The sequence below is a fragment of the Anastrepha obliqua genome, chromosome 1 (assembly GCF_027943255.1).
Source record: "Anastrepha obliqua isolate idAnaObli1 chromosome 1, idAnaObli1_1.0, whole genome shotgun sequence".
Taxonomy (NCBI): domain Eukaryota; kingdom Metazoa; phylum Arthropoda; class Insecta; order Diptera; family Tephritidae; genus Anastrepha; species Anastrepha obliqua.
In genome coordinates this window covers 53,930,264-53,948,531 of record NC_072892.1, presented here as the reverse complement: position 1 = coordinate 53,948,531, position 18,268 = coordinate 53,930,264, and the positions used below count along the sequence as shown (strand labels likewise).

The following is an 18,268-nucleotide window of genomic DNA, read 5'->3' as shown; positions in this document are numbered from 1 at the left end:
CTTATCTGTGTTCCTGGGCACAGGAATATAAGGGAAAAATGAAATTGCCGACGAGCTTGCCAGGAAGGGGTCGACAAAATCGGTTTCAGCTGTCCCCCTCTCAGACAACGCTGTCCCTTTGTCCGTTGTTAAAGGGAAACTACACAATTTCTTTCTAAGAAAAGCGCAAGACAGATGGAGGTCTAATTTTTCTTTGCACGGGCAATGGTCCACATTATGTTATCAAACCGGCACGTAAGTGCTACTTGAAGTGTGCCTGTGACACTCTTGCCATTTTACCTACCTACCTACCTATATAATCAGACCTCCAGCACTTTCGCTTGTTGACTTTAAGGCGATGCGTTTGATTGGAATCCTCAAGGGAGTCGTAGACGCGGGAGATCAGCTATCACCTGAAGGTGACAGCGCAAAAGCAGGCTATCCTTGGAGGCAAATAAAATGCCTAGCGTAAAATACATTTTATTATAATCTGTTTGTTGAGGCCCTTTGTTCCACGTTGAAATGTATATATAAATTTAAATCTCAGTTTCAAATTAAAAACAAAAATTCGAAAAAAGCTTACACCCAAAATGTCACGATTTGAGCAGAATTTAAAAAAAAAATTTCGAGTACCCATACTCTTATACTTATACTTATACTTATATAAGTCTCGAGTAGCTCAAAAATTTCGTTAATTTTTCACCTTTTTTTTCCAACGGTCTTTTGCATTTTTTCGATACAACGAATTAACGAAATATATTTTTTTATTTTAAGGAGCTGTATTTTTTTTTTTTTTCAAAATTTAATAGAGTTAAAACTATCGCATGAATTTAAAAAAAATGCTCAATCAATTTGCAATGTAATATAATTTTATTACAAAAAATCTGTCTTGTGATTTAATAATGTTAATTTGAATAGTTTTCGACCGGATGGTACCCCGGTACCTTTCTACTTTCTAAATGTATTTTTCTGAGTGTTTGACTTATCCGACAGGGAATCTGTTAAGGGGTTAGGGGTAGTCAGAGGCCCGATGATTTTCAATAATTTTTGTTTGCTAGTCAATTGTTTTATTTTACAGAAATAAAAACTTATGATATGACGTATTAATGTTTCGCCTTGATTTTTGCAAAATTTCAAAAAAATATTAATAATTTTAAAATTAATCGCTGTTTGTGTGGAGCTCGTTTCTCCAGAAGTCCCTTGCAGTGATCATCACAAGTCCTTGGAGATTCATCCAAAATCAATCGGACAAGAGAAATTTGTTTTATCAGCAGATTATCTTGTGCCTGATCGTGTTTTTTTTTTCAAAATTAATAATATGGTGGCCTCATGAAAAATTTTCCAGATTTTCGAAAAAAGACAACGACAGTTCATTGTTTAAAAAAAATCTAAATTAAAAAAAAAAATTCAGCGATCAGGTACGAGTTTTTTATGTTTTTCGAAAGCAGTGATTACCAGTTCAAAAAACATAGTTTTGAGAAAAACGCATTTAAAGTTTTGCGAACGATTTAGGTAGAGTTATAGGAATTATTTAACTACTTACACTGAGTCATCTATTCTTGGGCCATATAATAATTCTTCAGCCGTCATAGCAGCTTCCAAAATATCGATTTGCTGTTGCCTATTTAACATTCTACCTTCTCGAGTGTTATCGTTAGCGCGCTTATCTGCCACTTTCGTACGTGCAGTATCCATTTTTCTCAGCATACGAAGGTTCCGGGACGCCAGAGTGCCGAGATTGATCGGATTGATTTCAAATTTTCACACAATATTTTTAAGGTATTATACTTTAATAAAATGTATAACAAAATAAATCCAAAACTTAAATTTATTCGCATCTTTCTCTCAAACACTCCAAGCGTTGCTTCATCGGATGTTGTCATCGTCCACGCTTCTGCGCCATTCGTTAGGACGTGTATAATGAGAGCCTTGTAGAGAGTTAGTTTTGTTCATCGAGAGAGGACTTTACTGCTCAGTTGCCTACTTAGTCCAAAGTAGCATTTATTGGCAAGAGAGATTCTTCGTTGGAGTTCAAGGCTGACATTGTTATCGGTGTTAATGCTGGTTCCTAAATAAACGAAGTCCTTTACAACCTGGAAATTATAACTGTGAACAGTGACGTGCGTGCCGATACGCGAGTGCGCCGACTGTTTGTTTGAAGACAGGAGGTACTTCGTTTTGTCCTCGTTCACCACCAGACCCATTCGCTTTGCGTTCTTATCCAGTTTGGAGAAGGTAGAACTAACAGCGCGGTTGTTAAGACCCATTATGTCAATATCATCGGCTTACGCCAACAATTGTACGCTCTTATAGAAATCCTGAGCGATTAAGTTCTGCGGCTCGTAAGATGCTCTCCAACATCAGGTTAAAGAAGTCACACGACAGTGAGTCACTCTGTCTGGAACCTCGTTTGGTATCAAACGGCTGCTGGTATTGAGCAACGTCATCTTGCAAAACCCTATTAGTTTTGTGGGGATACCAAATTCAGATATCACGTTATCTGTATAACTCCTTTTCGTGATGACTAGAGGGCTCAAAATACCATGAGGTCGAAGTCCAAACCTCAAATCAAATCTATCTTTTAATCTATGTGGTTACACAGTTGCTGGCAAAAAACATTTGTTTTGCATTACAGTTCCGAGTAGTGCTGAGTTACAAGAATTGAGGGCGTTTGCTAGATGTACGGATCCGAAAAAAATTATCTGTTGCAATGCCTTTTATATTTTTGTATTTATAAGCGGGGTCCAATACAAATGTTTCGCCAATATTTGTCAAGCGATCACATCTATTTGGTTCACTGGTTAACTTGGTAATGTCAATAGCAACATTAACTGCCCAAAATATTACATTTTTATGCCTTACTTTTCTATTTTAGAAGTTTAGTGCCACTAAAATACATCTAGAAAGACTTGTGAATTGTCATTACAAAAATTGGAAAGAGGAATCGCTGGATTTCTTTTTTCAAATTTAAGCTTAACTACACACTCATGCTAATGGAATATGCAGTAATTTCAATTACAATATAAGCGAAGATAGGAAAAAGCCATACAAGTTCTAAAAAGTACCAATGTACCTTGTCGCCCGCTTAAGGGTGTCTTTTTTCGCTGCAAAAAAATGCAACATGTAAATTACAATTCTTAAAACTTTTACCTTTCATTGAATAAAAGGGAAAATTATGGGGCCTTTTGAAACACAGCTATTTTAGTAGCGGCGCACACGACGGTCGCTTACAGTGCTGGCAGACGCTCGCTTTACTCACTGTGTGAGGCAGCTCAAATGCAACTTCGTGCAAGTTGGTTCGATTCTGTCGCTACGCGGTGTTGGTAATTTTTTCCTTTCATTCTCGAAAATTATAAAAAAAACTTCATGTCCATCTATTTTATGAGGTCAGCAAATTTTCAAGACAGTATCTCTTATCAGGTTTTCAATTTAACACGAAATGCTTACGGCTTGGTTTTGTAGGTGAGGTGTTTGTGTGCAAATTTTTTATTTCACATTTTACTCAGCTACAGATTCTGTCACAAATGTACCGAGAAAAAGCGCTTTATAAAGGATTTTCAAAATACCAAAACACAAAAGGGCAGACGTCAAATAAATAACAATAACTGGGAGCTGTGGGGAATAGTGAAAAAACTGTGAAACATTTGTAGTATTAAGATTACTTCAACAAAAATAAATTAATAAAAACAAAACATGCCATCTCCTCCTCTCAAATGTACCCAAGTGGTTAATATGGCTCCAGCTGATATTCTTCATACAACTACAGATACGTGTTTTCTATGACTAAAAAGAGACATAAAAGAGAATTCGCGGCGCGAACTGAAAATGGTATCGGAAAATGAGTTTGATAAATGTTTTGATGATTGGATTATTTGTTGGCATTAATGTCTTGAACATCTCGAAAGACGCTTACTGTGAAGCCTGTACAATAAATTTAGATGAGCAGAAAAATCTTAAATTTTACTCACAATTTTCCGGTACTGTTGTGACAGAATGGCTATTTTCATGCAACGAAATTTATATTTGGTTTGTCTTTAATGCCTTGAGGCAGCTTTTGTTGATGCAGTCAACTGTGATTTATGATATATTGGCCAATGCAATTTGTTGCTTCGCCTTTTTATGCCATCACTCACAGGTTTTTGTCGTCATTTTATGGAAGGCTCTGTGCCACAGTTTTCCCTTGTTGTTGGCAACATTATGCATTCTCTTTGGCGTTATGTATATATATTGTATATTTTTAATATCTGCCATTTCATGCTTATACCCACGCATACATACACAGCTACATTTTAAGCGTACATTCGAGTAGTGACAGATGCCCGGCAAAATTTTTTTCTTACTGTCGGCTTTGGCTCAAAATCGCTTTTATTTCTGTTGTCGGGAGCTCTTTGTTGGCTTTTCTGTTTTTTGTGATTCTTAATTTTTTTTTAGCTTTGCAGCGTAATCACTTGCGTTAGTCTGTGCTTTAATTTTTTTATTTTTTTATATTCCATTTTTGAATTTTTATTTTTTCCATTTTTCAATCTCTTACTCTCGATAAGCACGTGTTGTAAATTTGTCACTTGAAATCGCTACATAAACCTGCTCTTGCATGCATGAAATACGCTTCAGATGGTACGGCTCAAGTGGCTGAGTTCAAAATGCTTTGTGGTTCGCCATTAATGCGCGCAATTCAATTTGTGTGGAGTGTATTTTCTTCGGAATGATGGTGTGGCGGAATAATGCAAATTGGAGTAGACCACTTAATATTGAAACAAGAGTTATGCTGGTATTTTCTGTGAACAATTAAATTTGCTTTTTATTCTCATAAATATTTTTCAAAAGGATATAAAAAAATTATAACTAAGTGGCAGTATGTATTTAAGGAAAAAGTGAATGAAAATAGTTTAAACTTTGTAGGAATAATTAACAGACAACAGTACAAAGTTTTCAAAACGAATGACTGTTCTTACCACTAGAAAGGTAAGCCCGCAAATTTCAAGAGTTTGTTTTAAACAAATCGAGCAATTTCTGTCCAGCATAACTGTATTAAGAATTTCGAGTTTTCCAATTTTTTTTCAATTGCAAAATAAATGCAAAAAATGTTAAATAAAGTTTCGCATACTAGAAATTTTTAGGGAGATTATAATGGGTTATTTTTTAGCTATTATCTTTCTACCAGTCAGTTTAAACACCTGACGCACGTTTCGTGTTTTGTTTCACTGTCAAACATCTTCAGTTTGGTCTATAATTTAACCATGAATCATCTTACCAACGAACAACGCTTGCAAATCATTGAATTTTATTATAAAAATGCGTGTGCTGTTAAAAAAGTTTATCGTGCGCTTCTTCCATTTTATGGTCAGTTTAATCGAACCACTGAAGCGGCTATTCGAGCTATTGTGACTAAATTTAGAACCAAATTTACATTATTGGACATGAAACCACCAACACGCTTACGTAGAGTGCGAACTGAAGAAAATATCGCAGCTGTATCGGCCAGTGTTAATGATGACTACCAATTATCGATTCGTCGCCGTTCGCAGCAATTGGGCCTCTGTTACTCAACAACATGGAAAATTTTGCGAAAGGATTTAGGTGTGAAGCCTTTCAAAATACAGCTGGTGCAAGAATTAAAGCCGAACGACCTACCGCAACGCAGAATTTTTGGTGAATGGGCTCTTGGAAAGTTGGCCGAAGATCCACTTTTTATTGGAAAATTGAGTTTAGCGACGAAGCTCATTTTTGGATCAATGGGTACGTAAATAAAACGTATCCAGTCACAGTTTGGTGCGGTTTATGAGCTGGAGGTATTATTGGACCATACTTCTTCAAAGATGCTGCGAATCATAACGTAACTGTGAATGGTGAGCGCTATCGGGACATTTTCTTTAATACTTTTATTTGCAATCTATTCTAAGAACAATAAGCAAATTATATAACATTGTGGCTATTTTACATGTATTATTGATCTCCAGTGAAAACAATAATAATATAATATACTTATATGTAATACATCTCTTTATACAAAGTTAAGGCTATACATGTGATAACGTTATATGAATATGTTGTAAACATATTAGTAAATAGTGATTAGGTACGAAACGGGATATCTAGAACATGTTGTCTTTTCAGTCGAATTATTTCATTGGTTTCATCTAAGAGAGTTATTGCAAGCGGGTTTTCATGATAGCTGATCCTTTGCAAATATGCTGTACTGAATCTTTTAATCTTAGTTTTTATGAAAGGAATATCTAAGTCTGAATGAATGGCTTTATTGGTAATGAACCAGGGTGCCCTCGTTATCAATCTAAAGGTTTTCGACTGATATCTTTGTAAGATTTCTATATTTGAATTAGAGGCCCCAAAGTTGTACGCCATACCTATGTCCATACTGGCTTCAATAAGGCTTTGTATAATAATAATTTGGTTTCAAGGTAAAGTGGTGACTTAGGTCCAAGTAACCAATAAAGTTTTCTTGTTTTAATTTTTAATTGGTTAGCTTTAGCTTGTATATGACACTTCCATGTTAATCGCTTGTCTAGGTGTAAGCCCAAATATTTTACACTGTTACATTTAGGAATAATGTTTCCATTGATCTGCAAGTCAGGACAGTCATTTCGCCGTAGTGTAAATAAAACATGTACTGATTTGTTGGTATTAACTTTAATCTTCCAGCAGTCTAACCAGACCTGCAAGTAGTTCAATGCAATTTGTACTAGTGAGGTAGATTCGATTGGAGAATAACTTGATGCATGAAAAGCGGTATCATCAGCATATGTTGCAATAAGTATATTTTCAGTTACTGGCATATCTGATGTGAAAATAGTACAAAGAACTGGACCGAGTACGCTTCCTTGAGGTACCCCAGCTTTGATATATGCAATGCCAGATGTTTCATCTTTCACTTTCACGTAAAATGATCTTTCAGTAAGATACGATTTTAGAATTAAATATATCTGTGAGGGGAAAATTTTTTTCAATTTGTATAAAAGACCATGATGCCAAACTTTGCCAAATGCTTGTTGGATATCCAAAAAGACAGCTGAACAGTACTCTTTTCTCTTGAAAGAATCAACAATGAAGTTAACCACTCGGTGGCATTGTTCGGGAGTTCCATGGTGTCGGCGAAAACCAAATTGATATTCAGGTATTATATTATGTTGTTTTAAAGGCGGCGATATTCTCCGTAAAAATATTCTCTCAAATATTTTAGAGAAAAGCGTCAGTAAACTTATTGGTCTGTAAGACGTCACTTCATTTTCAAGCTTATTTGGCTTGGGAATCATAACAATTTCCGCGCATTTCCATTGCGTACGAAAATGGTTTAATCTTAATATAGCGTTGTAAATATGTGTCAGCAGCATAATACCTTTTTTTGGTAAACACTTTGCCACTTTAGAATCAATTTTATCATAGCCTGGTGATTTATTTTTACTTAAGTTTTCTATTTCGGTACGAATTTCTGCAGGTGTAATATTCTTAATTTGGCAACGATAGTTGGCACGGGACATCGATAAATTGAATGGTGAGCGCTACCGTGAAATGATATCCAACTTTTTTTTGACATGCGGTTTCAGCAAGACGGTGCCACATGCCACACAGCACGTGTATCAATGGACTTGTTGAGAGGCGAGTTCTAAGAATATTTTATTTCACGTTCGGGACCTGTCAGTTGGCCACCCAGAGCGTGCGTTATAACGCCTTTAGATAATTTTTTGTGGGGCTATGTTAAAGTTCATGTCTATTCAGACAAGCCTGCTTCAATTAATGCATTGGAAGACAACATTAAAGCATTTATATGTGAGATACCGGCCGAAACATTGGAAAGAGTATGCCAAAATTGGACTAAGCGGATGGACCATTTGAAGCGCAGTCGCGGTCAACATTTGTATGAAATAATCTTCAAACATTAAATTATATGGACTATACTATCGATTTAAATAAAAATTTCATGCCTTTTTCTGAACTTTACATATGTTTTTTGAAAAACTTTCCTATAGCTCTTAAAAAATCACCCTTTAGTTACTTTTCTATTCAGATATGAAAGAGGGTAGCCCTAAAATTTATGAGCCTTTGTAGGCTTAAATGGACACTTTATGTTGGCAGGCGAGTACCGCTTCTGGTCATATATCTATTTGGATAAAATAATAAAAGTTATATTACCAACTGCAACTAGACCTCAACCCTTAAATTTACGCTTAAATGAATGATAAATTGATCAAAGCTTTATTAATTTTTGTTAGCTGTTATTTATTTATTCATTTATTAATCTAAAAATTTAGTATTTCTGGCAGGCTCTGAATGACAGATTAATAATCAAATAATTCAATACAAAAAAAATGTTACTTGCAATTACTTCTTTCATTGAAATGAATGCAACAAAAAGTAACATTTCTTATAATTTACGGAATACTGGAAAGACTGTCTTATAATTTACGGAATATTGGAAATAAAATTTATTCAGAACTGTAACACCATATATGGGTAAGGCGTTAGGATTTCTCAACCCCTTAAGCGTAAATAATTTGAGGTAGCCCCACCAAAGTTCGCCTTCAGTTGCTTCCAAATGGGTATTTGATTGCTAAAATTAGAAGCAACTTCCATAATCCTTATTATAGTAAGCGTTTCTGGTCACTCAAAACTTTTAGTCAACACCTTTTACCAACTCTGCTGGACAACTGGCCACCGAAGTGCCCTCCACTGACGAACTAAATTTCAAGATTTATAAAAAACTTGCTTTCTATCCTTTCTATTTCCATAAATGTATCCATACTTACTTAGGTAACTCAATTTTACACACATTTACGCACGCACACACATACCTGCACAATAACGTGCGCATTCACTTGTAAATGCCATCAGGCGAAGTAGAAAATAAAAGATATATAAAGATGAGCCTGATCTCATTTTACATAGTTTATATCGCTATGAAATACACAGCTTTATTATGCCCTTTTATGTTGTGTGAAACTGTAATGCGTAGGTATACGTGTGGCGTACATGGCGTATACGCAATAGTATGTGGCGCGGAAATAGAGCAATAAACTTAGTTTGCCATAAATTTTGCATACTTTCTATTTCCTTTTTTCACACTTGCCTTCTTACATTCTCACACACACGCACAGACACATATGTTTGTTACGTTTTTGTTTTTGTTCACTTACAGTATATTTTTTTTGTCTTTATCTGGCCCCTTTACATATCATTTCCGTTATTTTCGCCATTTGCTTGCTTTTAGGTGCATATGCAGCGATATACACTTAAATACGTACAATATATCCACATATATCTTATAGAATTTTTTTTTATATGTCTTTGTATTTTTATTTTTATTTCCCTAAAAATATTTCTTTTATAATAAAAAAGCGAATTTTCTTTTCTTCTTCTGCTTTTATTTCGCAGCTATCAGGAGATCTTAAAAATACCAACATCATTTCCCCAATTTTCAACTTCATTGGGTCCAATTGTCGATGGCCATGTGATACCAAATCAACCATATAAAGTGATGGGACAATACACTGAACACTTCAGTCGGTTTGTAAAACTTTTTTTTGCTTTTTTGTATCTATGTCCAATTGAAGATTTTTAGTTGAGTTATTTTTTCCAAATACATCTTATGAATCTTTTTGCCGCATGCAGCAGCAGATACATACATATATACAATTTATTGTTGCAAACTGCAAAATATATTTTGTTGTTTGATTCTGGTATGTGAAAAGAGGTTGATTTTTTTGCGTGAAGTATAAAATATTTTATGCGAAAAGGATGCTTTTGGTGGAGTCTTACTTACTGAGTTTGGTTAACTCTTTTGATCCCATTTATAAAGAAATTCCTTGTGCATAATTAATTTATCGTCAGATTTTATGTATCTACAAATGTATAGACTTGTGCTCACATAAATAAGGCAAAGTAGATTTTTACAATATTCACAACATTTTCTTATGATAAATTTTTTCCGTTAATTTTTTATAAAAATTTGTCATGAAATCATCGAACTTTTTTTCTATTGTATTATTGATAAATATATATTTGATGTGTTAAGATAGTTTGAATTATTTTATAATATTTTATTTGGAAATAAAATTTAATAAAAACTGCAACACCATATATGGGGTCCTTGCAAATAAAAGTTGCAAACATTTTACAAAAACTCACAAAAATTTTAATAATTTCATAAACTCGATACCAAAACTTTTTATATTTTATTCAAGATCTCTAGTGGAATTTTGGGTATGCAGATTTATAACTGAACAATTTTTAGTACAATAGTGTGTAAGTTTGATGTTGCTCAAAATTCGTGTTGATCTTACAGAATTTTAGCCATACAATGTTAAAAATTTTCTTCCATATAAAGCGCAAGTTTGGCAAGTTTAAAAAAAAAATAAAGTGACTTAATCTTGTGAGAACAAGTGTATACACTTATGAGCTTATTTACCGTTGTTGTGTACGGTTATTTTAAGTGCTTCGTATGTGCAAAAAAATATCGTCCCAACTCTTTTTGAGAAACACTTGGAAAAAAATACTATTTTGCAATTTCGTTATGTTCTATTTAAAGTCAGCTCTTGCTAAGTAGACCCAAATACCTCAAGTAAATAATATTAACTTTTATTTTGGACTCTCTTTAATAAAAGTGTAACTCATTGTCCAACAACAACCATGTAAACACGAATTTTAAAATGTATATAAAAATAGAAAGCTTCTGGATAGCTTTTCATCATAATTCAATGGTTTTTAAGTAGAATTTATGGAAAGTTTCGTACATTCAATACAGCCGTGATCCAAAAGTTCTCTAGTTTTTGGATTTGGATCATTCGGAGCTCTCCACTCACTCACTTAATGTCTGGATAGCGTGTTGTACTCATAAGCGCACGTCTCGTCTAGTAAAGATGCGTTTGCTAAATGTTGGGTCGAATCCAGCCTTACAACCCATGTCTTTTGCGATATCAATGCGGTCTATTTTTTGGATGAAATTGACGTCATCTGGAATCAACTTTGCAGCGACAAGGCGCAATCCCAAATCATTAACTACAATATCCCAGATGGACTCACTCACTACAATAACCAAGATGGTACTCTGCCAGCTTTCTTTTGGTTAATTTGCGATTACTGATCAACTCTTCTTTCATTTTATGAATGTTTTCATCAGTTTCTGAAGCACTTATGTTATCCCACTCATATACCCCTGTTTTCTTTAAAGTATCGTCACGAAAACAGGTTCCTAACATTTCTTAAGTTTTTGTATCATTTAATCCATTTCTAGATCAAAATAGAAAATGCGGAAGTAGGTTTGCTCAAGATGGTGTAAGTTTTACAAATGTCAAGCAATGGTGATACAATTTTGACAGGAATATTAATCACAGATGTAGCTACCTAATAGAGAAAAAACAGAACTCAAACTAGTTGCCTTAGAGTGTTACCTGGCGGTTGTGCCGGAAGCTTTTTGATCAAGGTGGTATGTATGAAGAAAATACGTAAGATCTTCAGGAAAAGAAAAATAACCCACGGCAGTTTTTAACAACTTGAAACTAAAAAATAATGATAAGTTATAAAACTGCATATCAAAATTTTTTTGAAAATGTTTTCAAAATCGGAATTTATTTCAAGTTTTGCAATCTGTTTTACAAAATTAAAACATTTTTTAAATAATAAAATCAAATATAAAAGTATTTCTTCTTAAGCGATAGTTTATTCCCCTTATTTCAGACTTCATAATAGTTTTGGATAAAATGATTTTTTTTCGATTTGTTAAGCATGAACTATTTTTTCTTTTGATTTATGAGACATAGACTAGGATTACTGGAGATCCTATATCCAAAAATTAAGCAGAATGAGTTTCACCATCCTCAAATCTCAATAATCTAGGGCAAGTACTTAAATTTATTAAGGAAGTTGGAATCAGAGAATTACTCTGAATCCATTAAGTCTTCACAACAGATATTTCAGGTTAGATTGCTGAATTACATTCAAATTAGTTTATTTGTTTTATTTTGTTCGTAGTAGGACAAAGGCCTGAGTAGCACATTTTCTTGTAATTCTTGAAAATAAAGTTGGTATACATAAAATGTAAAATAAAGGGTTTTTCAATTGGCGCGGGTCGATTTTGGCGCCCTATGGCAGCCATTTTGTTTTGGTGACATCTGTCAAATCTTTTGTTTATTATTCAGTTGTTTATGGTGGCCCTTCCAATTTCTTACGGCCCATATTGAACCTTATGGACCTAAACGACATGTGGTTCCAGCAGGACGGCACTACGTGCAACACAGCAAACGCCATTTTATTCCATTTCAACATCTACCCGCCCTTATTGAAAAACCCTATATAAAACTTATAGACTAAATCTTAGTATAATGAGCAAGAAAGGGAGATGGGTGGTTGGGTGAAAAGTGGAAGGGTAAAGGAAATGAAAGGAAAGGAAAGGAAAGGAAAGGAAAGGAAACGAACAGAAAGGAGACGAAAGGAAAGGAAAGGAAAGGAAAGGAAAGGAAAGGAAAGGAAAGGAAAGGAAAGGAAAGGAGAGAAAAGGAAAGGAAAGGAAAGGAAAGGAAAGGAAAGGAAAGGAAAGGAAAGGAAAGGAAAGGAAAGGAAAGGAAAGGAAAGGAAAGGAAAGGAAAGGAAAGGAAAGGAAAAGAAAGGAAAGGAAAGGAAAGGAAAGGAAAGGAAAGGAAAGGAAAGGAAAGGAAAGGAAAGGAAAGGAAAGGAAAGGAAAGGAAAGGAAAGGAAAGGAAAGGAAAGGAAAGGAAAGGAAAGGAAAGGAAAGGAAAGGAAAGGAAAGGAAATGAAAGGAAAGGAAAGGAAAGGAAAGGAAAAGAAAGGAAAGGAAAGGAAAGGAAAGGAAAGGAAAGGAAAGGAAAGGAAAGGAAAGGAAAGGAAAGGAAAGGAAAGGAAAGGAAAGGAAAGGAAAGGAAAGGAAAGGAAAGGAAAGGAAAGGAAAGGAAAGGAAAGGAAAGGAAAGGAAAGGAAAGGAAAGGAAAGGAAAGGAAAGGAAAGGAATGGAAAGGAAAGGGAAGGGAAAGGAAAGGGAAAGAGGGGTGAGAAAAGAGGATCTGAGGGTTAGAAGATGCTAGAAATTACAGTTTTAAAACACCTTGTTTGTTTTATTGTAGTTGGTATGAAGTTAAATAGTTTTATAGCACCAACAAAGAACATGCGCTTGAGTCCAAGTATGAATATAGCGGGCCAATGGAATTCAATGTTCGGATATACTGGCATAGTTTAAGGTTTTTATACAGGTGCAATGGCTTATGTGTGTATATTAATGCAGGAATATAATCTCGCTTATTTTGAGATAAGAGCTCAAATCATAACCAAGAATCCATATTGTATAAAAAGATATATGATCATATTTCCTTTCCTCAAACTCGAAACACACTCCACATTACCTAAGGCGATTTGCAATTTATATCATACTTCCATATCCCAACTTTTTTAGAAGTTAGACAGCATTTAAGTTTGATTATTTTTATAACTTTGCCATAGAATATTTTCATTAAAGAATCTCTTTTTTCTTTTTAAAAATTCTTTTCCATATTTCCAACATTTTTTCAGTTTGAAGGAAAGCATTGAGAAATTACCTTTGGATTAAAATATTTTCCAAGACGAAGTCTTATTAGCTGTAGTGGTCGGAATATATTATACGAAGCTTCATTGTAGCCTCAGAAAGTATGACTGTTAGAAAGTAATTGTCCACAAATTAAATATATGAAAACAATTCGTTTCCGAACCCTTATAACAGATTTAGAATAAGTTTAATTTTCTTAGAATATTTTTTTTTTAATTCGATGTTTTGTCTCTGCTTTGTTAGTGAACATTCAAACAGTCATAACTTCTGAAGCCTATGAGGCTAGAACTCACAAAAAAACACATCTTATTTAATTTAATATATAATTTTCTACTACTTCCAATAAATAAAGTCAAGTTGGAAAAATTATGGAAATATAAAATCAAAGTAAAAACTAACGCCTCTTAAAAACATTTCGTTGTAATTATTACGACTATAATCAAGTGATATACCGCAATAATATCATATAATAATGCAAAGCGGTTTAGAAATGTTGACTTATGTAAGATTTTAGTAGTGCAGGAGCGACTAAAAGGCGTGAGGCGGCACCAAATTATTGGGCTTGTCAGGTGAGGTCCTTACTGGAGGGGTATAATCAAAAGAGGTTCAGGCAACTCATAATCCTCGCTAAAGGTAAACTGTGAATGCCTATGGGCATTTTCACAGGTCACTGCAGATTGCCTAATCAACTGCACCGGATTGGAATATCATCCACTGACTCCTGCCGTTTCTGCGATCAGTGCCCGGAGACACCGGCACACTTCCTTCTCAAAGGTGATGCCATAGCGCGAAGGATAATGAGATATCTCGGCCGGATGTGGTGGAAATAAAGGCACATACGCTCAGGCCAACCCAGCTCTCTCTTAACTTTATTAAGGGAACAGTATTTGGATGACGTTCTGTGTTTAGCAGAAGGCACAAGAAATCGAAAGGTCGAAGTACATACCTCATTTTCATTCATTCCTTAAAGGTTTAAGTAGCTTTTGTTAGAGATCGTTTTGATTCACCACTTCCATAGCTCCTGCGAAAAAATACCTAATTTTTTAGGGATCCATTTCTGTCAGTCTGAGTATAAATGTAGCCAATTTGATTTGAAATTTGAGCGAAATCGAAGACTATGTCTCAAAAGCTTGCTACGCTTCATTTAGAATTGCTGCATACGAGTGAATTTATTAAATATTTTTTAAGCAAATTTTTAATTATTAAATACGCATTACACAACTACCATTTAACTCCAGCCATAAAAGTGCTACGTACAAGAGAAGCCCAAGCAAATCAAATTAAAACTGAATTTAATCAACAAATATGTAGGTGTGATACTAATTACCATATGACTTCTATGAAATAAGCATCTAAATAATATTTATGAATGAATTTCGTTTAAAAGCAGTCGGATGTGTGTGTATGTATTTGTACATATAATGCGAATATTATATTTATATTTAAAAATTGTCTGCCATTTGCGAACAGTATGCCAGCGCAAGCCAAATTCGCATACACTCGCACGTGTTTCTCCCTCATCTACTACATCTGCGGTCTGCACACAAAACCAGCCACGTAAAGATGCCAAATACGCTTGTGTTGATGTTTTTGCTTGACGCAATATTAAGTAGTTTACTTGAGTCGGGTAAACAACTATCATTTTTCAATGAAAGCGCGAAAGGCGGAATGCATTGCCGTCGCCTACCGAAATTTACCGCATCCATTATTGGCCATTAACGCCTGTGTATTTACTAACAAGCCACAGCGAATAAGTAAGTTGAGGTAAACACCACACACACACGTACTTATGCATGGATTTGCATACATATATAGTACATAGTTGGTATTTGCAAAAGGGAAATGTACCACAGCTATGAGTTTGTTGGACTTAGCAGCGGTTAGGTCTAACTTGATTGTTGGTTATGGGTATTAGTGTGACGCGTTCTAAATATCCGTATAGTTTTTATCCCAGTAGGGATAATGTTAATGTTTTGCGTAAAATATTTTAGTGTCTTTATAATAGTCGTTGAAAGATTGCACGATGCAAGAGTTTTTATACGTAGAGCGGGCAGGCATTACGTTCTTTACAGAAAAGGTGCATGTTAAAAATAGCCTTTTCGATTTGTTCAAAGTATTAGTGCAATGAAAACGTACAATCAGAAAATATTAATAATTCTAACAACAAACAGCAATAAAAAGGCAATACTGAGTACTCCCCGACAATCTGTTCTACGCTATCAAAATGTCGTAGGCTTATATCCTGAAAGGGGAACGTCACTTCAATAGCATATCTCAAAGGTGTACAGCAACATTAACAGTACTGGCTGAATGCTAAATAGTTACTATTTACCCCTTTTGCCAATGAAAATATATTTGTAACTGTACGTTCCTAAATCGTTTTTAAGTTTAAAGTCTCAAATACTATACTACTCTTAGAAAGTAGGCAAATTTTTAATATTTTTTTTATCGAGCCGCAAAAGTTTTGAACCTAGTATTTGCCCCTTATGCCAATGAAAATATAGGGCGCTGCCATCTATCGTTTCGGATTTGAACTAGGAATTATTTGAAGAATGGTAACACTTAGCTGTCATCTGATTTGACAGAAAATTAGCTTTATTCTTCCGCTGAACGAAAATGGTTGTGTATACGCTCAAAGAACGTTGGGAAATATTGCGACATTACTTTGAAAATCATGGTAATGTTCCAGAATGTGTACGAAAATTACATACGGCAATGGGAAGAAGAAAAGTACCGAATGAAGCGTATGTGCGTTACTTTGCGAGAAAAGTAAGAGAAACTGGGTTGCTTATTGACAACGCAACGCGTGACCGACCAAAAACCGTGCGTACACCCGAAAATATTGCTGTTGTGGCCGAGAGTGTTCGTGAATCACCAGGAACTTCAGTTCACCGTCGTTCTCAACAATTGGACATTTCGGAGACATCATTGAGACGAATTTTGCGTAAAGACCTTGGTATGACGCCGTACAAAGTCCAAAGGCAGCCATGTGAATGAAGTTGTGTTCCATCATTAACCGGAAGGATTGTACTTCAAAATAAAAAAACAGTTTGGAAAAATATTGAGTAGTTTCTTTTTTAGAGCATTTTTAATTCCGTAAAGTTATATGGCGGACCATGTATATGTCTCCGTTTTGTTTAAGAGTCAAATACTATTAGGTTTTAGGTGAACTAAGGAAAAATTTTACAATTTTTTTTGTTAAAATGATGCGCCCTTCCAGAGTACTAGCAAAAATAATAATATTTTTTTATTTTAGCCCTACAAGGTGGCTCAAAATGAATCACTTAATTTTGTTTTTGAATAACTTTCCTACTTTCGACCTTTGAGTGCTTTATTACTGCTCCTGCTTGTATACTGCAACTGTCTGGATCAGATATGGGTGGCGAAAGACGCCATTTGGAAAAATTATTAATATTTCCGATAGAGTGATTAATTTTGTGCCACCTATATATATTTTATAAAAGGTGCCAAAACCAATTACAAACAAGTCTTGTTCCCGCACATTTAATCTCTGGCTTATTAAGCCTCAAGTCACATAATTCACAAAGCGTATTTAAAAGGAGGGCTTCTTGAAAAAAATCACATTCTGTCAATAATCCATTAAAAACTAGGGAATTAAAAAAAAAATGAAAAAATTAGGTTTTTATCAATGCTAAATCGGTTAAATTGTGGAGAATTTTTTCTCAAGACCAGTTAGTCCAGTTAGGTCAGTCAACCAGCCAGTCAGTTAGGTTAAATAGTTGCCCAGAGGACGAGCAAATAAAATTCGTTCATTGTGATACCATTCCAGAGGAAATAAGGAGAGCGGAAATAATAAAATACTAGAAAGGGGGGGATTTGTGGATAACGATCGAACGATGAGTGTTAACCGCTTCCGCTGTTGATCAATTTCAGCAGATCAAGTCTGAAAGTTTGGAATCTAACTACACACCATTCAAAAAAAAATTACATTTTGAGGAAAAAGTATTGAAAAACACTTCTACGCTTCATTTATAATTTTGCTATAAAATGTATTCAATCAAATATTTTTTTTTAATTTTGAATTTGTGCCTTCAATTACTATATTTATAGTATACCTATGAAATGAGCCTTTTTTTAATTTCAAACGTTTATCAACGAAAATGTTACAAACTTAATCTTTCAAATAATAGCCATCGCTAGCGACACATTTTTCCCATCTCTCATGCAATTTGTGGATGCCGCGCCAAAAAATTGGCCGTCTTTGGCCGCAAGCCAATCATCGAGCCATTTTTTGGTTTCTTCGTGAGAACTGAAGCACAGCTCGGAAAGTGCGAGGCCCATCGATGCAAACAAATGATAATTGGAAGGCGCCAAGTCTGGTAAGTAAGCCGCATGCCCCAGCGGTTCCAAATCGTACGTTTCCACCAATTCCCGGGTCGCTCTTTTTCGATGCGGTGGTGCATTGTCATCAAGAAAAATTACTTTGTGACGCCGATCGGCATATTCTGGGCGTTTTCGGTGTATATCGCTCTTCAAATCGGCCAATTGTCGTTGGTAGCGTGCACCGTCAACTGTTTCACCTGGTTTTAATAGCTTGTACCAAATCAATAGCTCAAAAACAACCACGCTGATCCCAGAAAACACACATAGCACTGCCTTGCGGCCGAAGCGATTTGGTTTGCCGTTGTTTTTGGCTTGTGACCGGGCGGACTATACGATCGTTTACGCTTGGGGTTGAAGAAAGACACCCATTTTTCATCACTCGTAACGATTCGATGCAAAAAAGAC

General features: G+C 35.0%; 1 protein-coding gene across 1 annotated transcript in view; it reads left to right on the top strand.

Annotated features, from left to right (window-relative positions):
* Positions 1-18,268, top strand: part of LOC129252881 (uncharacterized) — a 335,534-nt gene that overhangs the window by 131,501 nt on the left and 185,765 nt on the right. The window contains exon 6 of the mRNA XM_054891021.1: positions 9,364-9,495. Coding sequence (XP_054746996.1) covers positions 9,364-9,495 — 132 coding nt within the window. The remainder of the gene's footprint in view (positions 1-9,363; positions 9,496-18,268) is intronic.